The sequence below is a fragment of the Atheta coriaria genome, unplaced genomic scaffold (genome assembly GCF_025399875.1).
Source record: "Atheta coriaria isolate IRGN ID8LTWV9N9 unplaced genomic scaffold, Caltech_Dcor_3.1 hic_scaffold_9_pilon, whole genome shotgun sequence".
NCBI classification, from domain to species: domain Eukaryota; kingdom Metazoa; phylum Arthropoda; class Insecta; order Coleoptera; family Staphylinidae; genus Dalotia; species Dalotia coriaria.
In genome coordinates, this window is record NW_027045451.1 from 10,449,435 (window position 1) to 10,471,909 (window position 22,475).

Sequence of the window (22,475 nt, forward strand, 5' to 3'; positions counted from 1 at the left end):
ACGCATTAACGCAAAATCCATTTCAACAATTTTGATAAAATTTGGTATTAAGATATTTTTGACTATGGAAAAGAAATAGACTACTTTTTGTTACAAAAAATAACATACAGGGTGTTAAATTAGAGGTAAAAGTTAATATGGTATTTTATCATAGTTTTAGTTATATAATTCACCGTGAGATGTCGCATTATTAGAGTTTTAAATGAGAATTTTATTGATTAAGTCGGAAAAAATAAAACCAAGAAGAATATAATTATTTAAGCTCCTTTTTATTAAAATCTACGAGGATTATGTAGTGGAGCTAGTAAATAATAAAATAGTTAATCTAAATTGACAGTTTTCTACTCGGAGAATAAAACATTGGCCTAGTTGAGAACGATTACATTTTTATAATAGATTAGCAGTCCGAACCTGGTCTGCTTTAAGTTGAATTCAAATAGGAATTGAAAACAGACGTGCATTGAAGACGTAGCACGGATAAAAGCTTTCAGATAATTAAAAGTCAATTATCTACTAATTAAATTTAGCGTTTTCGCTCGTCTGGTTCGCGTCCGAAGTGAATGGCACGTGCAAAGTGACTTGCCAGTATTCTCCGCGCTCCGGCTTTATATTAAATTTTCGAACGAATTGGAACGAATCGCGACGACTGGCACAATGCAAGCAAAAGCACAGATGTGCACAGTCCATCGTTTATTCTCCCCCGACTTGTACGAAATTTCCAAATTCCGAATAACATTTCACTTAACTAACCGATCGCACACAATCGAATCGAATTTGGTCGTGCGCGGACGAACACAGCTTTCATTACTATTGCGTTCATTACGTTTCCGTACACTGCGATGTATTTTTTATTCCTGCCAAGGACGAAAGACAAATTTTCATCTACATCATGTCCTGCGTGCTGCTGCCGCGCTAGGAATACGTAAATAACTTTCAATGACGAGCCGACAAACGAGACGCGCGCACGAGTGGCACGAGTTTCACGTTTAAATGAATAAAAAGGACGAACGCCCGCAAAAGAAACAACGAGTGCAGCGCAAAATAAAAATAAAAACGGAATGTGATTGGGATGGAACATCGGGCAGCAGAAGCCGGTGCAGCAGCAGCATCAGGAGGAGTATGAAGGATCCAGGGGCGCAAAAGGCACCGGCACGTAAACTTTAGGTTGATATTTACGACAACAAATTGTCTCCGCGCTCGGTTTTGCATACAAAGTGTTCCAAGTACACACATACATATACACAGCGAGACAAAACAACAATGTTTCTACTCGTTCGTGAGCGCAAATCGCACGTTACATCGAAATTTAAATACGTCACGTCTCCAGCCGAAAATTCAAGAAATTCAAGAGGACCAGAGAATGTCAAGTGCATGAGGGAATCTAGAATCTAGAGAATCATGAAGATTGCGTATAATATTATACATAGAACTAAAAATAACACAAGTTACGCCATCTCACGGTGGAAAAAATAAATAAATGTAATATATGTGTCATGTATACATCACAAACGTTTATTTTCACTTTGTGAGCGTATACTTCTTGTTTTATTAGTATCTACTTGTATTAGTTGTGTTAGAACCTTTATTTTCCTGTATCCTGAACAATATTAGCTCAGCGGCTGGAAGGACTACTTAGGAGCGCTTAGAAGCGTGTCGTGTGTGTGAGGCTAATATATATCGATGTGTATGTTTGGATGTTTAGCCGAAAGTAAAACCGTCTCGTAGTTGGCGTCATGAGAAAGGACCTCAGGACCACCGCTGCCGACCCTTCTCTTCCGCCCTCGCTAGAGCAAAAAGGCACGGCTCATTGTCCGCTTGTGTTTGCGTCCCGACTAGCCATTACCTTATATTGTTGTTCGCCAACATACGGAAAACTCAAGGACTTTACAACTACCCTAATAGCGGCACTAGGCGCTAGTTTCGGGTTTTGATCGCTGAATGATAACAATAACATTCAATTCATTTGAATATTGTTTGGCGATTAATATACAATACGCTGCAAACGTAACCGCAAATGTTTTGGGTAACATTTTGGTCTTTTAGGCTTTGAAATGAATTACCCTTTCATGCTTTTATGTAAAAACATATTAAACTGATCATAAAAACTATAAAAATAATTATGATGGAAATTTTATGTGGAAATTTTATTTTTATCACCCTGTATGTATATTACCAATGATGGTGGGTAATTGTATTTTTTTGATCATGTCAATGTCGATGTCGATATGAGATTCGTTATTAAATACCGCTTCGTGAGACGAGCCGAAATTAGTCCGTGTATTATTTTTTGCCGACCGCATGAATTTTTTCATCTCCAAATTTCGAAATTCCAAACACCGCAATGGGGCGCGTACCGATTGCGAGTACATCGAACATGTGAAACGTGCGTGCGTGCTGCGATATCACTTGAACGGCGAACGAATTAAGCCGCCGGATGAATATTAAATTAATTTTTTCATTGCGTCGTGCATACCGCAATCGGCTTCCGGGCATTATTTGCACGATGCGTGTTTTTTAAACCGCCGTCGAAAATCCACACAATTTTGAATATTGAATATTGTCAGTTTCACAATATAAAACCGTGGATAATTTAAACAGCAAAGCAAACAATTCGTGTTTTTCTATTTTACGTCGATATATGGGTCAGCGTATAATTTTTTCCATTCTTTGAGAGTAATTTCGTTGCGTTTTGCGTGCAGAATGCAAATGCATATTTCGAATATATTCCGCTGTTTCTCCGGGCAAACAGACACGCTCGCACGCACATCGGGTAAAAATTCAGCGAGCCTTCAACTGCGATTAAAATTGTATGTTTTCCGGAGCGCGTTCAAACAGTGAAAAGCTGAAAAATTCGCGTGTGTGTAGGCGGCGTGAAATATTGCGTTATTTCAGCGTTTTTTTTTTCTTTTTCGCATCGTGTGGAAGGTTTTTGCGCCTCTCCGGCCATCTTTTTCGTGTATTTATACTTTTTCCACCACCATACCATACGCCGTGTGTGAGTGCTCGAGTTCTTTCGCCCATCGGGAGGTTAAAAAGCATACAGCACGGGAAAAACCTGCCGCGCCGCGCAGCGCGTTCAGCCGGTTCTGGTCGTAGCGCGAGTGAATGTTCTGGTGCACTCTAGGGGATGAAAACCATCGGTTATGTGCGCACCACCTCCGCCGCAATGCAGCTCTTATCGGCGGCGCGCGTTACTCACGACCGACGACGGTAACATAACAGGGGCTGGGTGGCGGTGTCGGCGGATATGACGACCGAACGCCTTTTACCAATTTCAGCCATTACACCCGCGCGCGCCAATATCGCTTCCTGCTTGGCGCAACCCTATTACTTTAACATATTTTCTGCAACACTCTCTTCGACTGGCAACTATCGGGCTATATCTGTGCGGTTGCAGGTCGGGGGTCGCGGTACAATTTTATCGACGCGGCTATAAATTAAATATGTTTTATGTCGATAAATGCTCGCGCGTTGCTTGCGGATTGACGTGGAAAGCTACGGCGGTGGAAAACGCGCGTTTTAAGAGGGTTTATCGCGACGTCGAGTCGATGCACGTCTGATATATCGGTTATGAGCTGCGCTGGAAATTACAAGGCGCCGGATGAAATGCTCGAAAGTGTTTGTAGATGATAAACCACTCACTCGCGTATCGATTCGAGGGATCAACATATCATTTCGATTTGCCGGAAAGCAGCTGAAAGGTAATTTTCAGCTGCAATATTCCAAAATTACCTTTGAACACACTGTATGATGGCGTTTTTTTTATTACAAACATTATATTTATTGACGCATTCAAATATCCAAAATATCGAAAAAAATATCGCGCAATAAATTGCATTTTTATTTATATTTTATTCCCGCGCCGCTTTTCATCCATTTTTTCCGAGGTGAATTTATCGCCATTATGATTATTTACGACTATTGCTCTTTGCGAAATTAAATCTTCAATTCGCAACAATTCATGCAATTTCTTGCATATTACTCTCGGGGCGCTCTCCGCTCGATTGTACATCACATCACATGTCGGTTCTTTGGCCCAAACCGAGAGGGGGATGCAGGCCAGAGCGGCGGCGGCAACTTATTGCTTTCCATATATTCTCGCCGGCGCACATGTTGCAGCCGAAAACGCGCGACTTTCATTTCTCACATCTAATACTTCCACTTCTGCTTATGAACTGCCCGAGCGCGCATGATTTACGCCGCCGCCTCCCCCAACACACATGCGAGCGGCGAATGCACGCGGATAACATGCGTTTTTAATTGAGCATTTATCACTTTAAACGGCGCGTAAATTTTGCGCGTTTTGTAAATGTGGACCAAAGTAATTGAACATTTGTTACAAATTACACACATTATTTTCTAGTAAAAATATTAACAAAATATTTCAACATTTAATAAATTTTGTATTCTTGCGTCACCAAACTAGCAGTGGGTGAGGAGAGGAGTGCATTTGCATATCTAATTTACATGATTACATTTACGTGTTGAACAGATGACGAAATTGTGGTTTACGTGAACCATCCCTTAAGCGTGGGACTCGCGGCGGTGGCGTCGGTAGAAGTGGTGGTGAAAGCAGAGTTTGAAGTGCGCCAGTTGGATTAATCAACGCAAACCAAAGTTTCGTCGGCGCGAAAACATCATCCGCGGCCTATGACTTTCATGGCGCGCTCGTTGCCGCCTCCAACCCCAAGTATTTGACGTGCAATGCGCCGAAAACGACTTCAACGACTTCTGGCAAACACGCACCGTGTCAGGCGTCAACAATTGATGAGATAATAAAGTGCCACTCGCGAATGAGTAATATCACTATAAACCACTAACGCCATCTATGAATGAGTAGTTCTCATGACTTTTTAAAATGTTTGTGGTTGTGTATAGGTCGTTTGAATTTTAAAATCTATTAGCATGCACCCCACAATGTGCGCATACTCTGTTTCCTTCTTGTTGAGGCTGTTGAACCAAAAGAAAAATATTTACTCAAGTCCAACGTAAACATATGAGGAAACGCAGGCCCTTAACTTACAACTTCTCCCGCCGCCGCCTCCACCGCAGAGCAAGTCTTTTGTTTTGATTTGTCTCTCTGCCGATTCGTTTCTTTCTCGCGCTGCTTTATTTTCACATCGTGTGCGGTTGGAAATCGAACCACCCGAAGTTCTGATACATCGAGCCAATGTTACACTGCAGACGACGCAAAACGAATGGGAAAAGGCGGCGAAACGAACGGTTGAAATATACGCGCCGACACAAATGGCCCGATGCGAAATGCTTTGTCTAAAACGACAATTTGTTTCGCTCGGCTCATTGATATTATGGCTCTCGGATGGGCGGACGAGCGCAAGCGTTCGGGCAGATAAAAGAAACAGCGGGATATATTTCTTCGACGAATCGATTGAAAGAAGGCAAAGGGAAGAAAACTTGCGAAAAACGCAAAAAATCTTAAGATGGAGTAAATATATCATGTTTTCTGAGGGAAAAACATGTGTAAAATATTTTACATGAATCTACACAAGAAGAACTTCATTTTCCGGCTAATTAATAAAATAATGGAATATTAATGCGCTAAACGGCATATTAAAAACATTTTAACACGTGATGGTTAGATTATTTTTTCTATTTCTATTTTTTTATTAATGCGCAGGTGCAAAGTCCATCACGTGACTAAAACCCGTGACTAAAGTATTTTAGTCATGGCCTTGACCGTCCGTGTATAAAATATCACTTTATGAATCAAAAACGTGAAAAGTGTCACTTTAAAGATGAAAGTACAAAAAACATTATGTAGCAAGATGTCGTGTATTGGTTTTAAAGGTTAAAAGTTTAAGCTTACCGATTACAGTGAAATTCACTTTGCTGTTGCGCGTCGGCGAGTTGCGAAAGTCGACGCGACACCTGTAAATCCCTTCGTCGGCCAAGCTGATGTTGTCGATGACCAGCGTTGCCGGATTGGTCGCCGCCCGGAAATAAGCCCTCGGGCCAAAAACTGTCGGCGCCGACCACAGCTTTGCCTGGTTGAACAGTCTTCCTCGCACGTCAAAACTGCAAGCAAAAAAATCACAAAATGAATATTTCACCTGAATATCATCATACCTGTAAAATCTTTATACGCGTATAAAATTTAAAACCTCAATAAATATTTATTTATATTTGTTTATGCAGGTATTGATTTTGTTCTGCTTGCGCCCTGAAAGTGGATGTAAAAAGCTCAATTTACGAGGCATAAAATGATGAGAGTATAGGCAGGTGCCTATGGCAACCGGAAATGCCCTAACCTCATTTATACGACATCAAAATGGCGCCCATCTGACGAGATATTAAACACTAAAATTAAAGATACCCCACCGGCAACCACGCAATAAAAAAAAACCAAACGTGTTTGCTGTACTTTTACTCACTCGCTCGGCTTTTGCAAAAGTTATTCAGCTTCTTAGCTTCATATCATTTTGACTACATGCTTGCCGTCTTTTATTACATTGTAAACTCTTAATGGGAATGGCATTCGTCCATCCAGACTACTCCTGACCTTCTTACCCAAACACACACACATCAACTTTCTACGTTTACTCTTACTTCAAGTCTCTTCATAAACTTTTTTATGCGCGCTACTTTACTCTCGCAGTTTTTCCGCGCTGACTGACACACTCCCACGGCGAAACTACTAACGAATTCATACCCGATGCTGCAAAGATTGACTCCGTCTGGAAAAAATCTCTAAGCAGTTTAAGCAATTGAAAACGCGTTCACTTAACAGCTCTCGAGAGGCTTCGACTTTCGAGGGTGCGAGGGAAAGACACTTAACTAGGATCATTAAGAAACGACTTCAAGATCTTCCAGCCCCCTGCGGCAGTTCTTTCTTCTGCTCGGGCGGAAAATATTTTCGACTTTATTAGGAAGCAATAAAGCCTCCGGGCTGAATACGCGAGTTCAGCGAAGGATTTTTACTTAACTTTTTTATGACCATTCAAAAACCGTGCATAAACTTTCCTCCATTCCGGAAGACTTCTATTAAAACTCATTCATTTGATATCATCTCAATTTTCGTAATTTATGTAATTACAATTGCGGTAAATTACTGTAATTACATTCTGATATCACTGAAAATATGTCCGCTACGCGGCACGTGTAAATATTTTTGAAAGTAAATTAAACTTTCTGATAAACCATCTCGACGCTGTGCGGTACAGAAGCACGAAACGAAAGAAAGTTAAAAGTTAATCTATTCCTTGGTGACCCGAAGCTGTTTATACAAGAAATTCTACGTCGGACTTCAGTTTGCTTCAATCTGGCGACTGGAAAACCGAGACGATTTTTCACCTCCTCGAGGAAAACTCCACAGAAGATGTCTTGATATCAAAAATCGCCTGCGGCAGGCACAAACCGAGAAAATTTCAAATTGCAAACAAACGAAAAACGCGAAATTTGAAAACATTACATTATTCGCTGGATTGTTTGTGAGTTAATAAAAAATGTCATTTATTCTTGCGTGAGTAGCTAATTTGTGTATATATTTTTAATAAAAGCAAATATACTGCTTCAGAAATATAAAAAATATCGAATATTTTGCATCGAGTTTCACCCCCCAGAGCTGTGTGCATTATTAAAATCGGAATGAAATCGAATATTATTAGATTTTGCTGAAAGCAAGCCAGGGGAGCGACACATGTGAACGAACGCACGTTGTCCATTTTATTAGCTCCCCTCGGCCTTGAATTTTGGGCGAGGTCGCACCCTCTTGAAAAAAGCGAGCAATTTCCATTAACAAACGGTGCGGCAATATAGCTAAACATAAACTACCTGAGGCAAGTGGGCAAAACTGGACAACATAAACTGTAACCGCGTGTGGATTGCGGAAAGGGAGGGTAAGTTACCAAGTTAATGTTTACCGTAATAAACACTAATGTATTTATGGTGTTTTCCGAAAAATCAACACAAAAAAGTTTTTGTGTGAAATTAGTATTAATGTCTGAATTAACTTATAAATCGGCAAACTTTAAGCGGCGTTTTGTTGCGGTTGGGTAATGTGAAACATCCCGGGTGTTCCGCATCATTGGGCCAAGAGGGGCGGCAACTGGCCCGTGGTGTTCCGACAAAGGGCGCGCACTTCGAACCAAATGACAGCTACTTTAGCAATATTTAGATTGCTCTCGGAGCGCTCCGGCGCGCAAATTGATGCCATCGCTCCGGATCGCATCCGCGTCGATAAACACCCCCAGCGCCGACGGACGGACGATTTTTCACTGCTCCTCGAAGGCCAAGCCGCCTCCTCGGTGCTGGGTTATTAATGATGCGTGAGTAATGCAACACTCACATCTCTCAAACCGCCAAAAACGCAAGAAATCCCACAGATCAACTCAAAATATTAAAAATTGCCAAAACTTTCAAGTATATTATTAAATAGAGACTTAAAATAATACGTGGGATGGTTGTGTTTAATTTTGGAAAATTTACGAGTTGAGTTTTAGTTAAAATTTTCAAAGCAGCTTTTATTTTCATTGTCCTTGTCGCTGTAATGAATATTCATCCGGGACATAAAAGGTGATCCTGATGTCTTTACGTCTTCACTTTTACCTTTTGGGTTTTCGGCACGCGCTTATGGCTCGTTACGTTTTACGCACGTAGGATTACCGACGCGTAAGTATACAAGGACAGGCAAAGAATGCCGGAGGCGAAGAAAGCGAAACTAAGCGCGCGCTGAAAGCCATCGTAGAACACCTGAAGAGACACGGAAAGCCGGCTGAAACGAGCCCGCAGGCGGTTTTAATAGAAGACTTAAATCAAGTTGCGACTCGTTTGTAATTTAGCAAATATTTTGATAAAATTAATTACAACTTATAAAGACTACAGAATACAGACCAGAAACGTCGTTTACATCTACCTACATTGTATTACATTTTAGAAATAAAATTTTTTGAGGTTAAATTTAAAATTTACGCATTTAGAGAGGATTTAAATTAAATATAAACCATTAAAACTATTTACTCGGTTAGGATTTTTTTCCTAAGCGTTTTGGTCAAGTCCGCGAAGCAGGAAAATCGAAATAAAAGCCAAGTTTCAAATTAAAACTGCAGCGACATGTAAATACTCCTGCTGCTTGTCGGAACGCAAAGTCACCAAACATTTACAGTTTGCATTTGCTTTTGCCGTTTTCCTGCGCTTCCCGTGCTGCCTCGTTCGGACAGTTTTTCACTCACAGGGAGGCAACGCCATTAAATGTCTATCTACCGGAAAACGGATACAAATATTTAGGTCAATTTGCCTGAGGTTAGTTTTAAATTATCCTGTATTTTATAATTTAAAATTGCCAAAAAGAAAAATAAATAAATTTCAAATAGAAGTAAAATTAAATGAGAAAACTGTTTCGGTAAAAGCAAAACTTGAATCCAATTAAATCAGGAAAAGTTTTTCCAATTCGCCAAAATGTTGGAATTTTGTCTTAGAAAAACACAGAAATTCATGTGTAACTATCAATCGATATCACTTTTAATCAGTGGCGTAGCTTATTGATAAATAAAGAAAATAAACGAATTTTAAAAACTAAAAAAATAATTTTCCCAGGTGTGGACAAATGTAAATTGATACAAATTGAATTTTCTGGTTCACTTTTGTTCCAGTCTACAGCGTATCACATTCCGCATTTGGTGTTTTAGTGCTTTCAATACGTGTTTCCGGTTTAGTTCGGTTTTGGTTTGCGCCGGGATTTTGTCGACTGCGGCATAACCATTGGCATTTGAATAACCGAAATTGTGTAATTTCAGCAGAACGTAGAGGTATGGATATTGCCCAGAGTTAGCGGAGTTGTGCGAGAGTTGGCTTTGCTTGCCAAACGCGCACGGTCATCGCCTTCTTTCCGGCCGTGCTTTTACAGCCACGATACAATGGCGGCCGCTCGCAAATTTAAAACGAAAAAAAAAGCCACAAACGCAACAAACGCGAATGCAAAAGATACTCGTGGGAGAGATGATTTAAACTTGCGGATTTTGCGCGCACACTTTGCGAAAAATATAAATTGAGGTCGTAAAGTTTTGAAAGAAAAACTTTTTTTCATCATCAGAGACAAATTTTATCAGAAACACAATGTAGAAAGACTTTATGCACAATATATGTTTAAACATACTGTAGAAACAAGTTGATTTACAATCACTTCAACCGCAAACTTGTGAATGACCTTTAAATCATTTTGTCGCCGTAGTTTCGAACACTTTCGAATTTCGACTAGAGTAAACTGAAACGCGACGAAACGCGCGTATTTCCACGTTCTTTTATTTGTGCAGTCGTCGAGTTTGAGATCAAGATGCACTTATTTACAGCCGCGATTCGTGATTCGCAATACTGGCGATGCACTTCTCGCGTTCCGGCATCTTTTCATTCCTTTATCGCCGCCGGCGACGCGTTAAAATGGAAAATAGCGGAACACGCGCAATAGTCAAATGCAACCCATTGAAAACGCAAATGCCGAGTGCATTATGCACTGGAAAATTGCTCGATATGCACGCAAACGTTCTCTCTACTCGAATTCTCTCTACTCTTTGAAAATACTTGCAACAAGTAAAAATTTATTTCCAAGCATATTAAATATTATTCCTCAAAGTGGTAGCACATTTTTAAAACTGAATTAGGCGCTCTTTTTTAAGTCCGCGCCATCAAGCGTTCGCCGGCATAAAGAATTTTTCAATTAGGTGCTTGTGAAAATCGGCACGTTTAAATGAAAATCGTGCGAGGCAGGCGTAATGAAAAAATAAACGACGCCCATTTCCCACTCGTCCCACGCGGCGCGTTCACATCCAGAAGCTGCCACCGCGGCGGCGGTGGCGGCGAAAGAACTCGCCTCTACCCGGCCAGTCGGCACATCAGGCGTGGTGAGGCGCAAAATAAAACAGGAAGAAAAAACGTGAGCATCACGCGAGCCCCAACTGGCCACGTTTGCAACATTCGGGAAAACGTCGAGCAAAGTGTTGGGAAGCATAAGCCTGCGGAGGGTTCCACGCGCGGTGGACGTGAGAGTCTAATTTGCAATGTGCACAAAACATAAAGTAAATTTTTCTGATAGAAATTTTCGTAGTTTTATCATTTTAAACGACACAATGCCCGGCGCCTCCACATTGAGAAAAATTAATTATGATCATTACCTGTATAATGGTTCACCGATGGTTTCTTTGAACCACAACACCATAGCGACTCCATCGTCTCTATCTCTTGGGGTGATGTCGCATGGCAAGCCTTTCTTCTTGTGCATCACACCCTGGACATCCTCCATTGGAACTGGAAGAAATAAATAACGTTAATTGCGCGTTCGAGGGGCAAAATCGAAATCTTGATTTTGTCACATAAACTACTAACTTTCTGCTCTTTGTTTGACTCACATTCGACGCAAAAAGACCAAAAAACAGAAGAGAATAGTGGTTGGAATAAAGGACTCTAAGTTTCTACAAAACTTTGTAGATTAAACCACAATGGATTACGATCAAGTGATATCTTTGATATCATATGTTTCAAGATATAAACTAAAAGTATTTCGTAACGTAAATTTCTCCATTTTGTGTCTTTCCAGTATGATGAGAATAAAATATTTGCGCTCATTCAAGAAATATTTTCTTTGTAAACAGATTAAGCAAATTGCTTGTATGCGCGCTAAACATTTCATAATTGGAAAAGTTTATCCAACGTTTATTATTTTAAGCCGCTCGCTCACGGCGAGTCTTCTGTGTGCTTAGCGCAGGACGCACGCAGGCGAACCCTTTCGACGCGCGAGCAACAAAGCGAAACGTTTCGAGATAATGTCAAATTATGAAAATATTAATGTTGTTAGACGAATATCTCTTCTTTGCAAAGGCAGCGCGCGCACCGTCGACAATACCACCGACACAATGAACGCGAATAAAAGACTCATCAACACTGAAAACTCACCACGAGACAAAGAAGTAAATAATCTATAAGCACTTAATTTAAAAAAAAAAGACTCAAAAATCTGTAATTAGTTGCGTCATAAGTCACGTTCGCGGACATCTGATATGTAACTTTATTTAAAGAAAAACAAAAAGTTAATATTAATAAATCCACAGCGACAGAAGGTCGTGCCAATTCCGAGTCAGACAGAAACTCACATTTCGCTAAACTTGGCTTTATATCCGAGTGAAGAGAGCGCAGCTTGAGTCAGCTTGATTAAAAACTGCAACAAGTCCGACAGTAAAACGTGATTGATGCTCGAACCAAACATAAATCTACGCGATTCGTCGGAAAAGAATTATATAAGAAGTTCAGACACAGCTCATGCATCAACAATATAAACAACAACTCAAAAACTAAAGCTACAGTTTCACTTAGCAACACAAATAAATTTCCTCAACTAATAAATTACACGTTTTCGGAACTGAAATAAATCAAATATTTAGTTTTGATATAAATTATTAAATTTATTAAATTAGAAAATTAATTAGTCGCCCGTCCATAGGCATGTTTTTAATTAATTTCTATTCGGAGCAGCGCTGGCAGTGACAGTAAATTTTCCGCACTTATTTATCCGATTTCAATCACTATAAATAACGGCGCAAATGCCCATCCAGCGGTGTGTTGTTATTAATTTGCAATAAAATTGATTTCGTCAATTTCAATTTGCGCCCGAATGTGAAATTTATGACATGCTCATGAATTATTATTTGCGACACGCGGATGCGGCGGCGGTTATAATGCAAATAAATGTGCGAACGAATCGAAACAGAAATATCATATCACACCGAGATAAAACCGCGATTGTAGTGGACATTCCGCGCGATTGCAAACAATTGTAAAGTGACAGAGGATTCAGCCGTAATTATAATGGAAAAGCGCTACCGGATCGGAAATTCGACTGCTGTTCAATTAACAACAATAATATTGTTGTGTGCATTATGCATATATTCAAACAATTGTGTTCAAACAAATGTGATGTTAACATTTTGCGTCTATTTTCCATCAATGATTTGACAAATTATAATCCAATATATTTTGATCCAAAGTGAACATTTCGTTGGGAAAATATGTCGAACATTACTAAGTCGCACACTATCTGGCCTTTAAATGTCACTAAGCGGTAGTCTTAAACGTCGTTAAAGTTGTAATCGTTTCGAATCGTCGCGTCGGCTTAAACCACTCCACTAATATCCACGCTCACAGCTCACAGCCATCTAGTTTAATACGCGCAGTTAATATCATAACGCTTTTTATAAAACTCGTAGGTTTAAGTAAAGTGTGTGATATATTTTTTCTTAACCTGAGATAAGTAAAAATATGACTATTCGACGCGTGTGTGTGTGTGTGTTGGTTAATGTGTTTGCGCATGAGCTCCCGGAGCGTGGAAGGATGTGTGTACGAGCGGCGCGCGGCAAACAAAGGGAATTATCGGGGACGTTTTACTTCTTCTGGTTAAAATTAACGAACTAGAAACCGGGGATAATCCTCGCGGCATTACATAATAGCGTCGGGCGCGCGCTTTCCACGGTCTTTTCGGCTGGGAAAACCAGCGTCGCACACAAACACACACATGGGGATGCGCCCATTAAATCTTCCGGCGGAGGCCCATCCACTAACGACGCGACACCCGCTTCTGCACAATGTTGAAGAATTTTACGAGGCGCGCCGCGCAATCTTCAACTTTACACAATATTTTTACTCATAGAGCTTTAAAATTACATTATTTAAACACACTGTAAAAATTTCAATATTAAAGTATTTTTCGTTAATTTTTGGTTGAAATGTAAATAAATATTTGTGAAAATTTAATGTAACACTCTGTATATTAATTGTTATATGCGCGCCCAGCGTGCATACGTTCGGCTGAGAAATGCGATTCCTTTTCGCGACGTATGTGATTAGTCAGGACTCTCGAGTGAAGACAAATAATACCGCATTCTAGCTCAGACTTTAGCTCCTGAGCCGACGATTAAGCTTTCGCTACTACGGTTTATATCTTCAGGATTATATTTTATTTAAATCACAAAAAAATAAAAAATTAACTTTTATTATTTTCTAAGTTGAATACGTAATCCATGGTAGTAATTTATAAAATATATTTTTTTAAATAATTTGTGATTTTTCTTTGGATTTTACAATTTGTTGAAACATGTTAAACTCTCAAACAAATTGTAAAGTCGAAAGAAAAATCACAAATTATTTTAATAAATATATTTTATAAAAAATAAACTTTATGCCCTTCAAAATCAATGATAATAAAATTATTTACTTATGAGTGTTGTAACAGTTTGTTAATAATTTTAATGCGCTGAAAGGGCTGCGCTTGTGAATCTGTAAATAATTTAATTAAACAACATGCGCATCCGTTTTGGTGCGCATTCATATTCATCGCCCGGTTATTGGCTATCCATTTCACCGCTGGTGTTTTGCCTCGTTTCCCGCCCGCAAAATGCGTTTCGGTTAATTAGTGTTTGTTGTTTGTTCGACAATGCGCCCTCTTCAGGCTGCTGGCGGCGGCGCTTTAGACAAAAGCTATAAATAAAACAACGACGCTGGTGGTGGCTAAAATCGCGCTCACATGCGGATTGGAAATCGTATAATATCATGCGTTGAGCTATCACCGCCCCCCGGTGGCCGCAACCACTGCTCTCGGCGCCGCCACCAACTTGTGTTGGTAGGATATATATGTTGTGTGTGCTGTTTCGGGACGCTGAACGTTTCGGTTTGTTTGATATCGTCGTTTCGGTCGCGACCATGGCGGCTTTATGGTGGATTTATAGAGTGCCGCCAAAAGGCAAGCCACCAAAGGCGCCCGCCAGCGATAATAGGTTCCGAGGGTCGTTATTTATTCGTATTAATGCCGCTTTTCCCCCCAAAAGCCGCCAAACACGAAATTTGCCTACAATTTGCTACCCTCCATAACTTAACCTATAAACAAACACTAGTCACTAATAGATGGCGCTGGCTGTAACTCACAAAGTTTTATTTATATATAACGCCCGGTGTGCGGATGAATTTCGATGGCAATCATTCCGAATTCCATTCGTGCCGCTTATTCTCGAGTGGCACTCCGGTGGCAGGTCCAATTGTTGTTTTTCGAAGCCGTGTGGCGGCTCGAAACACGTGTATACATGCGCGCACGTTCGTTCTGGTCCGTTTTCGCCGGGCGCCTTCGGTTCGTTGACGTTTTATTGCTGCGGAGCACGCACACGCTGCTTCGGCCGAAGGATTACCGGGGCCGTTGTTCTGTTTTTGGGCGAACGCCGGCCCCGAGTCGAAAGTCTCTCCGCGCGCAATACGTAATTGTACAGCGGCGGTGGCGTCTTGTTGGATCAATTGTATTTCCTGTCTGTGCCGTACGGCGCCTATCCTCGGGATTTCCGGTCTCTGCGTCCGGTTGTGTGCACTGCTTACCAGAACTGCTACGCCCGTGCCACTTAGTATTAGTCCGGGTATGAAACAATATATCGTTGCATCCGCGTTGCCATTTCGGCCAATTTCGTGCGATTTGAGGCAATTTTCCACCCTGTACAATATTCCGAGACCTTCGAGACTACATCGAACGACGGCTACATGCTTGGCGAATGTGTTTTGTTGGCCCAAAAGGTTGCGAGTAGTTGGAGCGCAGTGAGTTACGCTAACAAGCGACGCTGCGACTCGAGTTTAGATCTAGTTTATCACTGCCGCAGATCTGTCGGAGCTGGAGCGCACTAAATAAATATAATTCAATTAATTAGGAAGTTGGTCAGCGTGCGCTTGGCGAAATTACGACGCACGCGAGGTGGGTATAACTCCGCTAACAAGACCAAAACGAAAAAAATACCTCGCAATTTTTTATTAACACTAAATCCTCAAAGGATTCATAAAACAAACCCAAGGAAGCAAAAAAAATTCATGAGTCATAATTTTTTATATACACCATTTTGAATTTTTGTCATCGTCACTTTTCGGTTAGTGTTTGGTGAGGTTGTCACTTCGCTCACGTCTTATCCCTATGTAAACTACTCAAAATTCTCAGCGACAAGGTCGCGCGACACTGAGACGACACCCGCCGCAACTCGCAAGATGTCAAATATCAAATAATACACGGCGAAATTTATACGCGCACGTGTTCGGGCAACGCGCCACGTCCTCCCGACGCGCGCGCTCCAGCATTTCTCAATTTACCGCACTCGAAAACTCACCCCGGCGCCTCCACCAACGCGACCAACAAAGAAGCGCGCCGCCGAAATTCATATCGCAATCTAAGCAAGAAAAGAAAAAGAACGTAGCAGATATCTCTGGAAACGCCGCATAAAATCTCCTGGCAAGATCTCCTAATGTTTAGAAGATTGCCGCCCGAAGAGCGAAGGAAAAGCGACGAGGACGAATAAAACGTTTCGAAATAAAGCCCTTTAAGGAGCTTCCAGCTTGCCATAAGAAAACTTGAAACAAAACCGGCGACAGTGTTGGAGAAAACACGAAAAGCATTATTGAGTTTCGGATTTTGGTATTGCTAGTATTGTCATTGTCGTTGCCGTAAATTTAAGCACGAAAATAAATCGCCATCAGTCTTAATGTCAACAATGATTACCTTATGGCATACAAACTGCCACCAAATACATAAATCTTTATTTGCTTTCTGACTGACACGAACACATTTAAATATTTTAAGAAAAAATTGTTTTGAAAATACGTATTGTTTAGAAATATTGTTTTATCTTACAAATTTTATTTATTTTCATCAGCATGCATCTTGCGAAAATTGTACTATCGCAAGTAAATATGTAAAACAAGTTAAAATAAGTGTGTCTGTGCACTCCCGGCGCCTTTGTGCACAAGGTGCGGCAACAACTTCGGCGTAATTAAGTTTTCCATCTAAAACTAGCGCAACAAAGCGTCCTCAACCTCGTCTCATACGCGTATAAAGCAATATGAAAATGGTTGTCTTCAAGACGGCAAAAGGCGACAGAGGCGGGTTTTGATCTCGCTCACCTGCCTGGGCCTGGAATATTGCATTTCTTAGCAAAGACAAATTTGATTTTCGCTCCGAGGTGATTCCCCGCGAGGTAACTTAGGCTTCATTACTTTAGCACCGGCGAAGAAGAATACACACATGCATACACTTGAATATTATCCTCGGTGGAGGCGCCGGGCGCAAGCCGGGGGAGAAATGAGCACGCTCGCCGTAAATGTCTTTCCTCTTCGCGCGCAAGGTAATCCCAAGTTTTAGAGCCATCCCGGGATAATTATGTCCTCGAAAGCGACGCTGCCAGACGATAATATTGCCCAAAAACGGGCCCACCAAACGGTGACGTTAGTTACGCGCGCCCGAACACTCGATAAATTCATGCCGGTTTAATTTTCTTTTCGGACCATTAATATACTGTCCGCTATGCTTCACCATCATAATGAAATTTTTAACTATCACATCGAGATTACCAGTTTTTTTTCGGTTTGTTTTATTTCTGGTACATAAAACTAGTACTCGAATAAAATTTTTATTTTTCCACTTGCCGGCTTAATAAAACCAAAAATAAAAACCAACAAAAAGTCGTAAATAGCAAACGAAACTAGGCGCATTCCGCATCAGCATTTACGATTATGATTAACATTCGTTTGTGAGCGTGGCAGACTGAGCAGTTGGCGCGAATAACGTTTAAGTAATAAAGTTATAAGTGAGTTTTTCATCCGCGGGTGGGAAATAAATTTGCGCATTAAAAAGTTACACGGATATCCGTTCTTTCCCGCCAGCGCTGGCGCATGTTTCATTGGTCGCTTTTATTCCGTATGCATATCGCATGACGTGACGCGTGCGTTTCGAGAGCGTACTCTTCCTTGTAACCGACTTGTACCATTAAAAACAAAGTAAGAAGTCGCGTGTGCGGTGTGACAAAGTTGCCGCCGACAACACGTGTACAACTCGCGCTAGTGGCCCACTGGCACGCAACATTAATTCGACTTTTTGCCTCTGGCACCCACCACCCGGCGGCGGGTAATGATGTAAACGAAATTATTATTTTATCCGCACGTAATTTTCGAATTTGCGCGAAGCGCTTATGCAAAAATTACAGAATTCCATGGGGCATGGGGAAACTATAAATTAGCGACGCGTTGGCACACGTTAATTTGATTTTGGTTTGAGTTGCAAGTTTATTTGTTTTACATAAAAACGTATCGTGCATAACTTGCAGCTGCAGCCCGGCGCCTCCACTAAGACGCGACGCGGAAATTGAGGAAATTACTTTAGTCTGAGTTTTATTTATAAATAAAATTTCATTAGAACGAAACGTTCGCTCGTCGGGCGTAGAATCGAACGGGCAAACGAACGGACGAATCCTTTGCTTTCAAGCAAACCGACAAAATACTCACTCTTGCAGACTCGCGCGCACACAAACCAACTGGGTTTTCTTTGCGGGGTCGAGCCTTTGCTTTTCTGCAGTCGTAGCCGCGTTTCTTGGCGCAAAAAGGCGGGGTTGTTTAGCCGGCATACAAATTGATTCGGGGCGACTCTCTCTTGCGCGCGCTGCGCCTCAATAAAGACAAATCTATTCTGATAAAGTCGCAGGCAGGCAAGCAGGCTAATATATGAGAATACGGAGACTGTAAAACGCCAATGCAAAACCAAAATGGCCGAGAGTCAAGCTCAAAGGAACCGATTGTAAATTATATAACACTAAATTAAAGAAGAAAAAAATGTAATAAATAAATATCGCTACAACACTTGTAATAAACTTGATTTAAGTTAAAGTTGGAGTTTGAGTTTGCATTCAAATAGTTGTGAAACTTATCAACAATAACAGCAATTCAAGTTTCACTCGAAAGGCGCAAGTTTAATTGAAAACGCGCCGCCGTAGATGCGTTGCGCAGAGACGACGAATTCTCATCCAGTTATGGAAATCGAAGTGGTAATAGAGGTTTGCGCACGCTCTCGCCTCGGATGGCTGGCGATAGATAAATCAGAATCGATTCAAACTTAAGCCATTGACTCGCCTCCGATTGAATGGGCTTTTGTGCGACGCGATGCTGTTTTAATTAGAATGAAACGCAAGGACAAATGCGAACAGCAATCGTCGAGACATCCAGATCAGAATAATACTAAACCTAAAGAAGATAAATTTCAGCTGAAGGAGTAAAAATAGCTGCGGAATTTTTAGCCCAATTTAATTTCAGGCTTAATTTGTACACACCACCCAAGTAAATTTCTAATGAAACAAAATTAACTGGAGAACTAACCAATGCTTGTCTTCGTACGCATTCCAAGTGAATTCATTAACATTTTCATTCTGTTTTGTAGCAATGTAGGAGTATACGAGTAAGAAGCAGCCAAGACGATTGGAAAGCAAGTAACGAATTGATGTAACTTGCTGTGCGCTTGTCGAGACTTTGTGTTTTCAGTATTTTCAGTGTTTTGCTTTGCATCGGCAGGAAATTCGTGCCTTGTTTTTCGTTCTGTTTATTTAGAGCCGATGAGAAAACGAGTCGGTTTGTCTTTCTATTTAGCAAATGTTTTAAAGACTAATAAAGTTTAATTAGTTTTATTTGCAAGCCAGCGCAGCAGCAATAAATTCTGCGCTTGTTTTAAACATACCTTATTTTCTAAGCTAGGGAATAAACTTTTGCTTAACATTGGTAATATCCGAGTTGCAAAATAAAAATTTTATTTTTACTTTGCTTGCAGTTTTTGGCAGCTTCCTCTAGTATCTGTTTCATTTGCTTCGACTTCCGACATTAGAAAAACACAAATAAAAGTAGGACGACGAAATTTATACAAAACAAAAGTCCAGTCGCAAGCACTTAGAGAAAAAGTGTACAAAGGACTCCCCGGACGGTAGTCAAGATAAACAGATAACGAGAAGTCCTATCTTCAGTCCAAAATAAAAAAAAGCAACAACAAAAAATACCTCAAACGAAAGAGTTTAGGTTTTAAACGTAAACGCAGAAAAGCGGAAGTAATTACGTTTTTTTCTCGCACGCAGCCTGCGATTGGGGACGAACCCATTTCGTGCGCACGTTTCGATTTTTCAAGTGTTTATTTTCCTCTGGACTTTTATGTTGAACGTGAAAACATCCATCGATGCCAAGCGGCTTTAATTTAGTTTTATCGACGCGCGTTCTTTTTTTATTTAAAAAGCCTTTAAATATATTGCGTCATAATTATCAAAACAATATCGTATTTTTAATGAGCCATTGTTCTAGTTATCGAATAGTTAAACAATTGTTTATTATGCGTAATTTACATACGAATTGATAATGCAGGCCTTGCTGCAGACCATTTTGGTTTTGTTCTCGTGCGCTGCCACCAAAGCGACTTTATGCACGAACGCATGTTTTGATTGCGTTCACCTAATTATGGTGATGATTATACCATTCGCCAAACGAGACCACCCGACCAGAACAACCGTGCTCAGTTTACATTTGTAGCCATCCGCAGCCAAACACTCGTCCATCGGTGCTTTAAAGACCATTGCGAGTGTTTGCAAAACCGAGCGTTGCGCAAATAACTTGAATCCGCGTACGAAACAAATTCGACGCGCCCAGTGCAAACGCGCACATTAGCGAGTATAATTAAGCGAGTAATTAGCCATTGATGGGCGGCATAATGAGCTCGTCATATAAACGGATCAAAGCTGAAAACGCGCCCGCCGTGAAAAGAAGCTCGCTGCAGGGCAATTTAACGTCTCGCGTGTCGCGCGACGCAAATCGTTTCACTGCTTTTGTCACTCCAGCATTGCCACACCTCGCAAGAAAATGTATCAAAGTCGTTGTTGCGTGCACAATGCGCGAATTATTGAAACTGAAATGTTGCTAATTAAAATGTTTAAAGCGATTAACGCATGCCTGCAATTGTGAAAGCTCTTTCTACGGCGCGAAATTAATCACGCCGGCATTAATTATTCGCCGAAGTTTAAAGTTTGAATAAATACCGGCGTTAAATATTAATGTATCAACAAACAAAGGGCCAAAAAGGTAACAACGTGCAACAGCTTGTCGCAAACTCCGCATTGAAATTCAGCAGCATGCACGAAATTTAAAACACACATGTGGCGAAAGCCACCCGAGAGATAATATAAAATTTTAATTATTCAACATCGTATCGACCGTATAAAGCAAACACAAGTTAACCCGGCTCCTCCACAATCAGATCATTTTTTTAAATCCACAAATTACGAACTAGAACTTAAAACTTAAAACTAGATAATATTTTGTTCTGTACTATAAATATTTATTAAAGAATAAATTAATTACACATGCAATTGAAAAGGAATATGTTCAACATTTGCATTTTGCAATTTAGATGCGTGTTTAATTGTTTAATCACAGCGTGCACGTTTGAATATTAAACTGGACTTTCGAGATGGAATTACGGCTGGAAAAAGGATTTAATGCTGCGCAAACCACGAGCCTCTTCAAACATTTGGCGCCCATTATTCGGGATTTAATTCTTTGCGCAAACATGTGAGCGGATCAAATTAAGGATACTCGACGATTCTAATTATCTTTTTGCGTTCGTCGTTTTTTGTTTAATTGGTTTAGGATTTTGTTTGAGTTGAAATTTCAACATAACCTAGAATATTTAGTATTTTTTCTGCTTACCACGCATACGGGATGAGTCCAGAGACATAAAAGCAAGGAAGTCGCCCATAAACGCAATAATACATCAAGCACAAGCGAAAGCGAATGTGGCGACTGTTTCGGAGCTTTTCGTGGGTCGCATTGCGTCCCCGCGTGCTGCCGCAGGACATACGCTTTCCTCTGCCCTGGCACTTCCTCGCAGCTGACATAGTTTGCGCATAGGAAACCGGAAAACTCGCGTAACGCACCGCCACTGTGGCTCACTCACCCTTCAACGAACCCTCTCAACAGCAAACACACCGCCACCGCCGCTTTGGATACGAATACTTTTCAATAAGTTTCAATGTGTGCGGTGCTGCGGCGTTGGCCTTTTCCCTCGGCGTGCGCGTTATCTGACCCTAATACCTGACTTGTGACTTCCTTAACTCGGCCCGGAATCTCGAACATTGATGCGGACGTTAAAAGACGTTAAAAGCCACGCGTGTGGAGGCGCCGGGCAGCTTGCCCGCGCGTCGCGTGACTGTCGCGACTAATCTTAATTATTGTGACTTGCGAGCGAACGAGCAAGTAAAACCATTCGTTTTTAATTATACAGGACATTTTGTCCGGGCGCGTATCTCAAGCCGTGAGGGTTTTATGTTGTTAATGAATTATTAAGTCATTATTTCGTCATTAATTGATTCATAAATTTTCAGTCCTTCATTAATCTTTTTTCACATTGTTTCATTACCAAAGAAATACTTCAAAACAATTTAAAAACTAAAATACCTTGTATACACTTTGTTTAAAACATTTAATTCAATTTATCCTTTGAACTTTCCCCATTTCTTCATAGTTTACGTTGAGATACGCATGTTAAGCAAACACATTTAACATTTTCTATTAATTTTTGCATGCACAAGCAATAAATTCACCGCAATTATTTTTCAAAGCTATTCACACACAGATGGCGCTACTTACACATGTATAGGTAATGC

The 22,475-nt window shown here is 40.8% G+C and overlaps 1 protein-coding gene across 4 annotated transcripts in view; it reads right to left on the reverse strand.

Moving 5' to 3' along the window:
• Positions 1 to 22,475, reverse strand: part of side-IV (sidestep IV) — a 110,662-nt gene that overhangs the window by 21,578 nt on the left and 66,609 nt on the right. For all 4 annotated transcript variants that reach the window (XM_065312002.1, XM_065312001.1, XM_065312004.1 and 1 more), the window contains exons 2-3: positions 11,124 to 11,256; positions 5,828 to 6,036 (exon numbers count right to left, since the gene is read on the reverse strand). In XM_065312002.1, the coding sequence (XP_065168074.1) occupies positions 5,828 to 6,036; positions 11,124 to 11,256 (342 nt within the window). The remainder of the gene's footprint in view (positions 1 to 5,827; positions 6,037 to 11,123; positions 11,257 to 22,475) is intronic.